Source organism: Ctenocephalides felis, unplaced genomic scaffold, assembly GCF_003426905.1.
Source record: "Ctenocephalides felis isolate EL2017-DRISC unplaced genomic scaffold, ASM342690v1 CF-g0.4_SCAFFOLD_01886, whole genome shotgun sequence".
Classification (NCBI taxonomy): Eukaryota; Metazoa; Arthropoda; class Insecta; order Siphonaptera; family Pulicidae; genus Ctenocephalides; species Ctenocephalides felis.
The window spans coordinates 55,070,224-55,085,298 of record NW_020538040.1 but is presented as its reverse complement, the minus strand read 5'-3'; the positions used below and the strand labels follow the sequence as shown (position 1 = coordinate 55,085,298).

At 28.8% G+C, this 15,075-nt stretch overlaps 1 protein-coding gene across 1 annotated transcript; it reads right to left on the bottom strand.

Annotated features, from left to right (window-relative positions):
* Window positions 1–4,234: 4,234 nt before the first annotated feature.
* On the bottom strand, window positions 4,235–15,055 carry LOC113377123 (phosphatidylcholine:ceramide cholinephosphotransferase 2-like). The gene is made up of 3 exons (XM_026617330.1): window positions 14,581–15,055; window positions 12,305–12,520; window positions 4,235–6,836 (listed from the first exon to the last, which is right to left on the bottom strand). The coding sequence occupies exons 1-3, from the start codon at window positions 14,780–14,782 to the stop codon at window positions 5,821–5,823; spliced, it is 1,434 nt and encodes a 477-aa protein (XP_026473115.1). The 5' UTR covers window positions 14,783–15,055; the 3' UTR covers window positions 4,235–5,820.
* Between the last annotated feature and the right edge of the window lie 20 nt (window positions 15,056–15,075).

Below are 15,075 nucleotides of genomic sequence, written 5' to 3'. Positions count from 1 at the left end.
TTCTTGACGGTTTTATTTGAAAACTTTCTATTTTAAATTATTAATTTTTCTTGCATATTATTTACTTATAAAACGGAAATGCCACTTTTCGCCTGAAAAAACAATATAATAAAATTAATACTAAAATTAGGCGCATCATGATAAATTATAAAAAACAAAGATTATAATCGATCGATTATTTTTATCATATTTAGTTTAACACTATTCCTACCGGGACCGGTCAAATGACCGTTTTTGATTTTTCGATTAGTATTTTTCATATTAAACGTAATTGAATCGTCATCAAACTTTATGACTTTTCCTAATATGTGAGTATGATACGTTTTTCAATGTTAATTTGTTTTTTCAATTTTTATTTTTGGAAAAAAAATTGTATGCTGTCTTACCTACCGCGACCGGTCATTTGACCGGTAGTACGAAAGACGATGTTCGGATGGGATTTTTTGTAGTAATTGTTAAGAATATTTTGGAACTTACAAGAAAATGTAAATTCAGAAGAATTTAGACTGGTAAAAACTGCCTTCTGCAAATTTATATGCATTTTTTTCGATTCTGTATGCGCGCTGCGCAAATAAGGCAAGGAGTATAAATATTGCATTTCTACGGTATAAAAAGTGGGTTTTCTCAATTTTCTCAATGTCTATGTATAGACAGATTTTTACGAAGGAATCTAAACAATAAATTGATAGGTTTTGTTTTGAATCCAAAGGTTGGTTCAACTACATTGACAGCAATCAAAATTGTTGTAAAAGACTACGTATTACTATCGACAAACATATATTTTCAATAAAGGTAAGGTGTAAATTCATTCAACATATGTTCAATAGTATTTAGGAAAACGTATAAATATTAGTAACCGTTCAATATACGATGTAAATATAATTATGCCCTGCAAATCGCACAAATGGAGTGTAAAATTTTGGTAACCATCCAGTATACGTAGCAAACTGAGATATTCTTTGAAGATTTATAACTGATGAAACCGTATTATCAAAATCGCTAGTACGACAAAAAATAAATAACGTATAATATAATAATAAAAAATATATAACGTTTTTACCATCCTACATATAGCTAAACTTTTAGTAAAAGAAAACTGATGTTAGGTACAATTGAAGCAATATAACAGCTATAAATACTGGCAGAACAAAAAATCAAAGACTTCAATACTCAAATAATATTTACAATTTTGGAAGATAAGAAAGAAGACTCTAATTTTCGCTTACATACACATATGTTGAAAAAATTACACTAATACGGGAGTTATTTCAATTGGTATTAGCGTCGGGACTGGTGTAGATGTCATTCATAAAATAGTCAGAAATCATTTGGTAAAATATGAATTTTAGAGAGAATTCATCAAGGATTTACATTATTTTGGATTTATTCAGGATAAATACATTGTTGTTACATAAAGAAGTTACGAGAAGACAATGTACAAGGCAGGAACTTTTTATTCCAATTAACTTGCCGTATAGTTCCAACAAGAATTCAGAAAAAAATCAACTAGGTACAAGTACAAAACAGATTCCCTAAAAGAAACTATTCCAGATAATGCTTTAGAAAAATGATAGAGTAAACAAAATCAGCCAAAAACGTAAAAAATGCGTGTGCAGAAAATACACTCTAAGAAAAAAAATCGTGAAAAATTGGATAAAACAGTATAAAATGTAGAATTCGCATTATAAAATAAAAGAAATATATTGTATTTGTATTTATAAACTCTTAAACTAGCATTAACTCTTCATTCAATACTGAAAAATACCGATTTTGCATGACCGGTCATTTGACCGGTCGCGGTAGGAATAGCAAACATGAAATGTCGGTAGGAATAGTGTTAATAATAAAAACAAGAATATGATATTTTTTTAATAAAAATGGATTTTCAATGCGTTTATTTTAGTACATTGATATTGTTATTATATGCGTATTTAAATCACTTGATATAACCAAAGTGGTGTAGATTTTTTTGAGATTCTAATTATAGTTGAAGTATACAAAAGGATTTAAAAAAAAAAAATCATACATAAAAAATTATGCTCGTACTTTTGTTACTTTAATCAAAGTAATTAGGATACCTTACTAAAAAATATCTAAATAAAACAAGTGTTTGTAAAATATACTTTTATTAACGAATGACATATATTTATGTAACAAGCTTAATACATTTACGAGAATAGGCCACTTGTGGTATGTGTATGATCATATTCACACACACATGTATATATTATAAAATTTTAAAATGTATATTTATACATATGTATATATATACAAAGTTATACACATCGGCGTAGCCAGGGGATGTCAACTGGGAGCCATTGCACCCTTCCTATTCAATACATAACTAAAAAAAATATTTTCAGTAAAATTTGTAGTAATGTATATTTGGGCTCCTATAGCCACGCTACGTCCATGTATACAAATACATATTACATATATACACATATGATGTATTCGCATACAAATACATACGCAAGATCATGAATACACATACTATGTACATGTATAAACAATATTTGTGGATATATTTATCTGCGCGTGCATAAAAATATTATTATACACATAATCAGTATGCATATATTTTTAGAGAAAAGCACCACAATATTAGATTTTTTACGTATAGGTACATATAAGAACACAGAAACATGCTACTAGGAACGCTATAAAAGCATCACATATCAGATCTTGTATATTTAATTTGCATGTTCAAGTATACATCGAATAGGCATATAAAAATAGTTCAATAGGTTTTTACACACACATATATATATATATATATATATATATATATATATATATATGGATAATTTCTATATCTTGTAAGGCAGTATTTATTTAATTCAAAATAGAAACATTGAACATCCAGGTATTAGATCTCTACAGTTTGATCAGTCTAAACTATTATACTTATATGTATACCAATGAGAATAATATACACATATACATAATGATGTACATAAAATGTACCATAAAATACATAAATTTTAATTTTAAAACTGTGCTACACGTTTATAGTTTGATAGTACTACTATATCCGAACACTTTGAGGTGCATGAATTTATATATATATATATATATATATATATATATATATATATAGGTTGGTCCTTACTATGGAAATTTCCGAATTTCTCTGCTCAAAAAAATTAATAAAAGAAAATTCTGTGAAAGTTTTAGCTCTTAATATTGACTTTAAGATAGTCCACAATCCAATCAAAGTTTCTTATGAAAATAACATGGGAAAAATTCCATTTATTTTTTAGAATTTTATGACTAACATAGAGATAAGTGAATCAAAATTTTGAGAATAACATTGTATTTGCTTATTTTGATCATAAAATAAAAAATTACAACAAAAATTTGATATATTTTTTAAAATAAGTATTTACTTAGGAGGAAGAACCAAGAAACTTTTTTTGAATTACGGTCCATCTTAAAGTCAATATTGAGAACTAAAACTTTCAGAGATTTTTTTTATCAATTTGGAAGCATTTGAGTCCCTGGGAGCAAGGAAATTCGTAATTATCCATATTAAGGACCACCCTAATATATATATATATATATATATATATATATATATATACACCGATCCCCCGTTTTACACGATACTTGTCTTAAGCGTTTTCAATCTTACACGGTTTTTAAATTTTTTTTTTAACGAAATTTATTATTTTTGCATTTACACGAATTTATGTTACTACAAAATGTATGTTACATTTACGAATTTTTAGTGGTCTATGATGGAAATATGTAGATAAGACGGGAACTCTCCATTTCATGATCAAAATTAAATTTTATGTGTGTATAAGCTAGTTTGTTCGAAATACTAAAGTAAAGAGCATCATTGTTTTTAAACAATATGTATATATATATATATATATATATATATATATATATAATTGATCAAGTAAATTTATTCAATGTGAGCAAATATCGTGATCATTTTACAAAATATATAGCTAATAAAAAAATTTATAGTTCCACAATGGCAAAAAATAAAAATAAAAAACTAGATAGTAAGTAAAAAAACAGGTTATATCTTTACAAACCAATTTTAAGTTTTATCTATAAAAAAATCAATATTTAAAATAGCTTTTTTTTTTGTTTCTTTCATAATTGAAATAAATTAATATTTTCATAATTCATTAAATATATTTGATATTAAATATATTAATATTTATTTTTCGTTCAATGTGTTTGTTATTCATCATATTAAAAACTAATAAAAGGGGCTGTTTATAGCGATTTTCGTTTAGCACGTATTTTCCATATAAAAGTGAATTTTTAGAGTTACACGTTTTTTTATGGAACGTATCTTTCGTGTAAAACTAAGGATAGGTGTATATATAATGTGTGTACATATATGCGTACATGGATATATGTAAAAATGATGTATTTCAACGTATATATACACATCCACATAAATACTTTCGAATGTAAAAAGATGTTCAGTTCAGTTACCAATAGTGTGTGTATATTTTATAAAATTAAAATATTATGATGCATCTCATTACACTGCATCGGCAGCAAATTTTCTTGGATACTGAACTTTTAGAAAATGTTTTTAGAAAATTATGCGGTTCTCGGCGAACTGTGAATTAGCATTATCAATAAAAATAGAATTGTGACGGTTCTCAGCGGAATACGCGGCGTAGTAATAATTTAAATATTTGCCCGTTATTCAACACAATGCTGATAAATGAACTGTGCGTTGAATTACGAACTTTGATGGCGTCCGCATGAATAAAGATATAGGCACCAAATCAAAATGTATTGTACTGAATAGTTTAATTTTTAATGTATCAATTGCCAATAATACACATAAATTAATCTTGGGTAGTACATCCTTATAAATTACATTGGCATCGCGTCACGTTTATGAACGTACCCGATATACAAATTTCTGTATGTTGCATGTGTTTCAATATATAAATATACACGCACGCACGCACACATACAGATATACACAAATATGCTCGTAAAAACATGTGAGAAGACAAAAACATTTTACTAATCTAATTATTTTGAACGTGCGGTGTTTAGTTGCTTAAAACAGCTAAGAAATAATCTTAAAACAAGTAACACAATTTAAAATATATTAGGAATGATAAGTTTTTGTACAATGTGTTATTAAAATAATCGTCATCATATATTATATAACATCTCGTAACAATATGCATATATATAAAAATTAGGAACTTATAACTTTGAGATTATTCTAGATATTTTGTTCACTCTATTTGTTTTGTGACCATGAAACAATAAATAATTTTTTTGTCATTTTGTATAAAGTTATAATTTAACCATTGAGATAAATATTTGTAAACAAACCCGTTTGTACCCCCTAACATGTGCTCATAATAAATAAAGCAAATTTTCCGTAGTGTGGTAACAAAATTATATTCCTCTTATCTAATACATCATTTACATACGTCATTATTGAATAATTTTACCCGTGGTAAAAAAATAATGTAGACAATAACATTCACATAAATTACTGATTCATAACTCCAAATATATTTTCAGTTTTATTTATATTTATTAATATACTAACGAAGTAAAGTAAGGCTTAGTTTGAGATTTCAGATTTTATAAAAAAAACTTAACATTATCATAAGTCATTAATTCTATATACAAATAACACATAGCTTCTAAATTAATGTTAATTACACATAACGATAAATATTCACGTGTTTGCACATTTAATTATTCACTAGTATTTTAAATTAGGTTTACTGGTAACAAAGCACCCATATGATTGTATGATTGAAGATTCTATATATTTTCCCTCTTAATTATCGTCAACAGTATTTTCTTCTGCTAACTATCTCGATTGGGATATTTCCTTGATAGAAATTTCCTTGGCCATGGTAGCGGCCAATCGTACTGCTTCGGAACCACGCCACCAATGTTCTTTTCAAAGTACCTAAATAATTTAAACCAGAATACCCGCGATAGATAATTATTGGTACTTTTGTGCTTCAGTACACTATTATTGGCCATCGTATGGTAAATGTAGAAGATCCTAGTAGTAACGTAATATGCAATCAGGACGTCAATTGTGTAATGACCGTGGGCCAGAAGAACCATTATGACGCCCATGGTCGATATCAACCAGGATAAATAATGTATAACCCATAATTTCTTTGGACTGTATTCCCTGATCACTAGGCAAGCTAAAACCAGCATGACCGTGTGGCCGCTGTAAATATAATCTCCGCAAAATGTATGCTTACCGTTGATCGATAGACCGAAGCCACTGAGTAACTGGACAACCCTTTTTGTTACTAAAAACGGAGAAGAATTATTTACTTTGGGACTGCAATAATATGTCTTGCTGGGTACAGGAAGAACTGTCACGAACATGGTCAAACTTCTTAGAAGATAAAGTATGGACATGATGAGAAACACTCGACGCATCACTATGAAGCGATGTTTGTGGAAGAATATTAAAACTATGCACATATTAGTTGACAGCATTATCAAAACTTCGCTGACATCCAATGCCCAATCTAAAGATGAGAAGCCGTCCAAAATAATATCCGGCAATGGTCCATAAGTCTGTCTATCTGGCACTCGCTCGTGTACTAGAGCCAAAGATACTGTGGTAATTATGAAGTTTATTACCAGTACTATAAAGGCTATAAAAGTCTTCCACTTTTCTTTGGGAAAACGTGGTTCCGTCCGAACAACTATAGGCGAAGTTGTGTTCGTTATTTCAATCGTTGTCGATGACGAAGATATAGTTGATGGTATTTTCTTGTTATAAGAGGTCGGCATTTCGATCGCCATATCGTTGCCTTGATCACTATGATGAACTAAGTATTCGTAAGCTCCTGAAAGAAAATGTGAACAAAGCATATTTGAAGTTAATTAAGCTTATTACGGTGCAATTTAAATAATATTCAAAGTACTTTAGTTTCAATATTCAATAATTCACATACATTTCTAAAATTATAAACCATAACATACGAAAAAGCCAAAGAAAGGTAATAATTAAACATCTATATTTTGGCTACAACGCCATGTTGAAATTGAACACCTTGTAAATAGTAAAAAATTATTTAGAGTAAAAAATATGGGACTGTCTATTGACCCAAAGACATAAATCGAATTTCGATATTAATCATTTAATCAGATAGCGCAGTATTAGCGGTAGCTTTTCACAATACAAGAAATCAAGATATAGTTTATAAAAAGTTGTACTAATAGAAACTTATGTGAACAGTCACGATAAGACTGTTTTAAAATAAAAAAAAATGCATCGCTAAAACCTATTAGAATTTAATGTTTCGCAAAACGAACCATTATATGATTCATTATCAATTTGCACACAAAGCTATTTGCACATTTCGCATTTCTTGGGAAAGATAATACACAAGTTTCAATTCAAAATTTATGTACACCGATTTGAATATTCAACGTGACACATATATGCGAAAATATACTATGACTGCCACACAGTAATAATAAATTTCGTAATTAAGACTGGCAGATACGAGTGTTTCTTTTTTAAACAATGTCTGATACGAATTCATTGACGGCGCATTGAAAAACAACATACATAAGGTAGATATATATATATATATATATATATATATATATATATATATATATATATATATAAATCATGTAAAGCAAGGTTAATTTACTTTAATTTATTTTCACAACACACTAAACATATTGATATCGTCATTTGTATGGAACCTAATTACACGGCTCATCAACTCGAAAAGCAAACCAATGTTTAACTAACTGAGTTTGTCAAATCATTTAGTCAAATATTATAAAAATTTTACTTCATTCATTACAATAAAGTAATAAAATTATGAGGTATTCACACAATTTTCAAACAAACTAAAATAGTTACAATTCTACGAAATGGAAATGACTAAAAGAATGTCACGAGCGACCGTTATGTGCAAAACAATGTTATGCAGTATCAATATTCTCCACTTAAAACTACAACAAAATATAAGTTTCTATTAGCAATCAGTAATCGATGTTGGTCCAAGGTTCAATACATATCGTAATTCAAATAATTCGTGTCAGTTAGTATTTGCGCTTAATTGACAATGTACCATCTGATCATGAGCATAACAACGAAAAAGTGTCGCTACTTCCTTCAGAAAATAAGATACCATGTTCATATTTCAACGAAATCTGTTCTTACATATTTTGCTATAGAGAAAAACATTAACTCCTCAATGATCTTCCTTTTTTGTCCGTGTTGACTCTTCTAGTATAATTGTAAGCTCATCTAATTCTCTTAACATTAAAATCGACATCGAGTGTCGACTCTAAATTTCTGACAATATCAAATAGTATACAGCAAATTAAGGACCTTTTATATATTTCGCAAAAAATATCAAACAGATTATCTAATAATGCGTTTTACACTTTCTCAAATATGCTACTAGATTACATTTATGACTAGGATAATGTCTCGAACATGAGTGTTTTGTATAGCTAGTGTGCATTGGCTGAAACTAGTTTATAACATTATTTATTGAATATAATATAAAAATTTAATAAGCATTTTCTTTAACTTCTCTTTTTTGCCAATTTGCTATTAAATTATTGCTGCTTCGTATATTTACATGCTTTGCAATCTATGCTTTTGAATAAAATATAAGCAAGGATAATTTAAGGAAAACGCTTGATCGATAAAAAATCGTTTTATAATATTCCAAATAAAGCATTTTTATTCAGCTGTCATAAACTTTATAGCTTGAACGATTAGATTCAAGATTAAGATTACAATCAAACTCGTAGTAAATTCTGACAAGACGCGATGTATCGTCATATTAATATTTCATTACTTGAAACTTCGTTAAAATTTGAGAATCACATATCATTAGAAAAAATAATCAAATTTACCGAATAAGGGTAATCTGATGTACATACGACTTGTTTTGGAAGACTAAAATTTTGAATCACTTTAAATATGTATATGCAAGGAAGAATTAAACGAATATTTTTGAAACAAAAGAAAAACTAAAACGAATAAATTTCATGATCATTTGAAAGCGTGCCAAATACATCAAATCAAATAAAAAATATTAGAAATGACATTTTTTACTAACAATAAAGTAAGTTTTATAATATCAATAGCATGGTAAGTAAATTGAATGAAGACTTCATGTAAATATTGATTTATTTTTAAATTGTGAAAACGATCAGATAAAAACTCAAACGCCATGAAAATTAAATATAATAATATGTCGAAGAATATCTACATCAAAATGCTTGCCAAATGTCATTCACCATCGATCGTAATATGTTTATCACATATGTATATGGTAGGTCCGCCAAACATTTTGCAGCGCAGCTCATTGAAAATCGCTTCGCATTTGACAAAAGTTATTTAAAAGATACAGCAGTGACACTAAAAAGCGGCAAAAAATCATGAATTTTTATTTTTCAATATATAAATTAATTGAAAAATGAAAATAAAAATATTATTTAGTACAGTAGAAGTTTCTTATTCGCGGGAGATACGTTCCGTAAAAATGCCGTGAATAGATAATCCGCAAATACAGGATGGCATTTTATATGGAATTGTAGGGGATGCGTTTCAAGGTGACAAAATAAATAAAAACAAATATGGTTGAGAACTATTATGTAATGTGCAATATCTTAAGTATAACAAATCCCATATTAAAACTAGTGGGGCGCATGGCATCGTGCCTTAAGGCAAATTGCTGGAACTTCCCGTACCCAAAATTATAATTTTTTCAAAAACAATTAACATTTTTGAAAGAAATTTACTTCGAAAAAATAAGATGTTTGAGAAACTATAAATTTGACAAAAAATTACTTTTTTTTGAAAAAAATTTTTTTTTTTTTAAGTTTTCTTTATTTTGATATATTTTGAAAATTCTGAACTTTTTTTCAAAGCAATCATACTGCTTTAACTGCATAGAAACGAAATCTCAAAGCGCGTAAGCGCCGCGTCGCCGTCTAACGGATAAACATTGGTACGGAACCGATAGGAATGTAAACAAATTTTATACTCACTGTTAAAATCTCTATAAAATATCTGATAATTTGATGTGCATATGTCTTCTAATGGTCATTTTTGAACGTCAAATGGCATTTTTTTTACTTTTTTTTTATTATATCTCCGAAACCGCTAGACCTGCCTTCATGAAATTTGATCAATTCATCTTGTCAATACCAGTAAAATATTTTTTGAATTATTAAAATCGGACGCTCCGTTCTCTTAAAAACCGAGTTACCATTTTTGCCCCGTATCTTCGGAACGGCTAGACCTGCCTTCGCCAAAAACTAATCAGCACATCTCCTTATCAATATAAATCGAATGTTTTTGAATTATTCAAATCGGTTGATCGGTGTTCCCGAAATCGGTTGATCGGTGTTCCCGAAATCGTTGACGAAAGTTTGTATACGCACACGCACACACACATACACACAACACATATACATACATCCATTTTTCTAAGGTATGCCAAAATATTCAGAAACCTTCAAAACGTCGAGAAATGCAAAAATTTTAATTTTCGATTTTTTTGCGATTACTATAACTTGCTCTACGGGAAGTTAATTAGTTGGTAATAAGTTTAGTACCACATCTAACATTGATATAAAACTTTATATTAATTACAATAATATTAAAATAAGGGTCGATTTATAAAAGCTTTATTTATTGTTAGATGTGGTACTAAACTCATAACCAATTAATTTTAATAAGATTTAATTTTAAGTTCTACTTAAAATATTGCATATCACATAATAGTTCTTAATACATAAACAAAAACCATTTACAATTACAGTTTTTGTACATTTTGATTAATTATGTTGAGGCTGAGGCAATGATTTGAAAAACTTTGTAATATTGTTTTGATTCTTTAATTCCCAACTGAAACTCAGTCACATCAGCAATTTGACTCTTAAAAATTTTCGGTTCGATACATATTGGAATTCGCGAATAACGAAATTTTTAGCCGAGAATATAGGAATTTGGTCGCAATTTTTTTGAAACGCAAATGAAGGAAGCGCGAATAAGGAACTTCTACTGTATGTTGAAATTGCATGTATTCTTTGCCAAATCTTAAATAAGACAAGAAAGTCTTGATTAACAAACATTAATTATAACAAAAAATCATTATGTAAGATTTATTTCACCACAAATATAAAAAAATGGTTTTTCTTACCGTTGAAACAAAAATACAATTTTCGACTGAATTTGAAACTCTAATATTACGCAAGAAAAAAAAAATTATATTGAAATATCAATATTTCTTTCCTCGAGTATGTTAGCACCTAGCATTCCAGGTTGAACAAACTTACCAAAAAAACTTTCGTAAATTGAAACAAAAACGGTTTCTTAAGGGGGTATTCTAGTGTAGAAATTCAAAAAAATCGATTTTTTTTATTTCATATTTTCAAAGTTTAACTATCTAAGAATTTGAGTACGAGAAGGTTTTTGAAAATTTGAATTATTTTCGGTGATATAGGCATTATTTTACTGACTCGGTCTCCATACTGGTTTGGCTTCACGCAAAACTTTAAATGCGTTTTTCTCAGAACAGACTTTTTCAGTACTGTTGACACGATTTCTCGAGTTTTAATCGACCTTGAAAATGTTCAGAGAGTCTTGTTTATAGACCTATCTATAGCCCGAACTAGGATTATCACCAAATTCCAATTTTTACTATTTTAAAAAATTCGAGAAACAGTAAAAAAACACTTTTTTTTCAAACAGTCGCCGATTTGTAAAAAAAAATTTTTCACTCATCGCTAGTTCGGCCGATTGCGACATCATTGTAGATTAATAATCTTTATTTTTTGCATTTCCGATGGCTAGGAGGGCTAAAATCATGTCGAGGCTGAGTTGCCAATTTTTTGAGATCACCCACTTCATCAGATGCCAGTTTTACAATTTTCAACTTTTTTATATTATAATTTGTGTTTTGTATTTTAATAATATTATAAACAAGTGGTAAAAGAATGGGTAGTAAAAATATTCATTGCTTTCTTTTACGACACTTTAAAATGACCTAAAATTCATCGCTCTACACTAGAATACCCCCTTAAGGTTGAACAAACTTACCAAAAAAACTTTCGTAAATTGAAACAAAAACGGTTTCTTAAGTAATTCTGCAGAAATGACAAAAGCGTACGCAATGGCGATTTGATGTTAGTCAATTAAATAAAATTGCTTAGACAGAAAGTTTGAGATTCGTCACGAAGTCCATGACATCATTAAGGTCTTCGCATCGAACATACACGCACCGAGTCGATTCGAGTTTATTGCCAATCAATAATAATTAATGCTCACCTTTGCCAATACAGCCAGCACTTATCAGCAACTCTCTATTTCCACTGCCGTCGATATCATCGACTTCTTCATTACTTTTCAACATCATCATTTCATTTGATGATGAGGATATAGTAGGATGCAGTAGCGGCTGCCTCTGGTCTGCTCCTATCATCAATGATGATAACTCGCCCGAAGTACCAGGGACAATGTTTTGAGAAGATAGGTCCATCCTTCCTGAAAGCGACAACATATCGGTATTAATCTATTGGCACTATTATTAAATCTATCGTTCAATAATATCTAAGCGTAGTACACCTCACAAACTCAATATCAAACCATTAAATAAATACTTATCTTGAAATATATTAGGTTGTCAAATATCTCCCTTCCGCTTTTTTGCTCTTGGTTTATAATACAAAAAGGCGGAAGGGAGATATTTGACAACCTTATATTATTATATCATAACTTTGTTATAAACGTTCTCAGTGTAACGATTAAATATTATAAACTGTAAAATATAAATAATAAAATTATTATAAACTGGTGTTATGGCATTTTGGCTTAAGGGGCACAACTAGTGTGAAATTTCTAAAAAATCGATTTTTTGCATATTTCGGTAGATTACACCTTTAAAAATAACATTTAAAAATTTCAAATCGATATCTCAATTAGTTTTAGAGTTACAGCCATTTAAAAAGTATATATAGTATATAGTATAACGATCATTTAATCTTTAAACTTGTTTTTCTCGAAACAGCATTTTTCAAATTTGCTGCAGTGATTACTCAAAAACGAATGATCCGATCACTATCAACTTTTTTTTACATGTTCTTTATATAGTTCTCCGTAAAATGAACTATCGATTTTTTAATCGGATCAAAAATCGAATTTTGGCAGTCGAAAAACGACCAAAATTTTGGGTAAAATTCGACTTTTTTTAAAAAAACGCTGCCATTTTGTCAATTTTTGATTTATTTTTCTATCGTAGTTCATTTTACAGACAATATTATCTAGTTTAACGAGAATTATTTTGTTTTTGATTTCATCCACGTAGAAGGCCGGAATCACTGCAGCAGTTAAGAGCCTTTTTTTGTCGCGTCGTTGGAGATCGACGATAAGTTACAAAATATTTAATTTTTTTCTTCAAAAATTTTACTATGTATACTTAAAACATGTATAAATATATTCCTAAAATTTTGAAATGATTGATAAAGTAGTTTCTTTAATATAAACTCCCAAAAATCACCTTTTTTAGGCGGTTACACTAATTGTGCCCCTTAAAGCAAGTTGCATGATGAACTTCTCGATATGTAAAAATAATTGACTTAATAAGAATTAAGATTTAGCAATTGAGACATCAAAATAGTTTTTGTGACGACAAACTGTTTATTTCAAAAATAACGTTTTTCTCTAAAAACTAATCAATGCAACGTCCTATTTCCAATTTATATCTTTCAAATAAACTTATTATATATGCAATTGTTTTAATTAAATTTAATTTAATGACTCTACGTCAGGTTCTAGAAATGTTTTTCATTTAAGCTTAGATGTCAACTGTCAGTAAAAAAAAAAAAAACAGAACTGAATAAACATGGTACATGTCCATGGCTCATTATTCAAACATCCGTTATTGAATTTTTATAATTAAACCACTTTTCGTATGTTTATAGTATCTTAGGATGTAAATTTAACAATTTATCATAACTTATCACTATGCAAAGTTTCATCAAAATCATCAAAAAAAAAATGACAACTAATTAATCTTTACCAAAAACTAATCAACAAAATCGGTACAGGATGTTTTGCAAAATCGTGGAGCAGAATTTGTGAAACACACTTGCAATTTTCCTGCTAATTCTAAAGAAACGGATCGATGACATATTTTTTTCAATTTCGGGTCAAGCGATTCAGAATGGTTTAAAACGTCAAGAAAACAAAATAAGCAAATTGGCGAAAATATAAACTTCACAGGTCAATTATCTAGTTTATATTTTCAAAGATTGGCGACGATAAAATAAGCCGAAAAATGTATGTATTGAAGTATCAATCAAGCCTTGAAGTAACACGCAGTTCAAAGAAGTATTATCAAGTTTAATGAAGTTTCAACAAATTAAAAGTAAGTCCTTCAAATATTTAAAGAAAAGGCAAAACAGCAATTATATATAATCCTTATTATTATTGTATTGTAGAAATAAATGTCTTTTCTAAAAAAAAAAACGGACTTTGTAATTACGCCATTGATTCACTCACTATGTAATTCATATAAATCAATATAAATGGATTGTTTTCCTCACCATTGATGTAATCCTTCGGCGATCTCCTTCCAGTAACGATACTGCCGTAATCGTTGTGCGAAATAATTACGCCATTGTTGATGATCATAGGTGAATTATGTTTCGCGCCATTATGTGTTACAGAAGTGTGTTTTCCGGTACTATTTATTAAGGAATTATGTTTAGGTGTACCAATATTATTCTTTTTCTCCTCTTCATCCATTTTATATCGGACTTAAAACACTACTGACACAGTTTTAGAAACACACTCACAAGACGTCACGTTCGTTTTACAACCTTCCTATTTCACATTTTGAATCACAGTTCAAGCATCACAAATCGTTATTATTTACTTTTTGCATTTGATTTTGTTCAATAGTCGTGTTCCACTAATAATTAGCTATATCGTTTTATATTTAAATATAGGGCAAAACCCCTTTTTTACAATTTCTAACCTCAAAATCTTTTGTATAGTTGATATTCACGAATACATTCTTTCGGAACATTTATAGATGG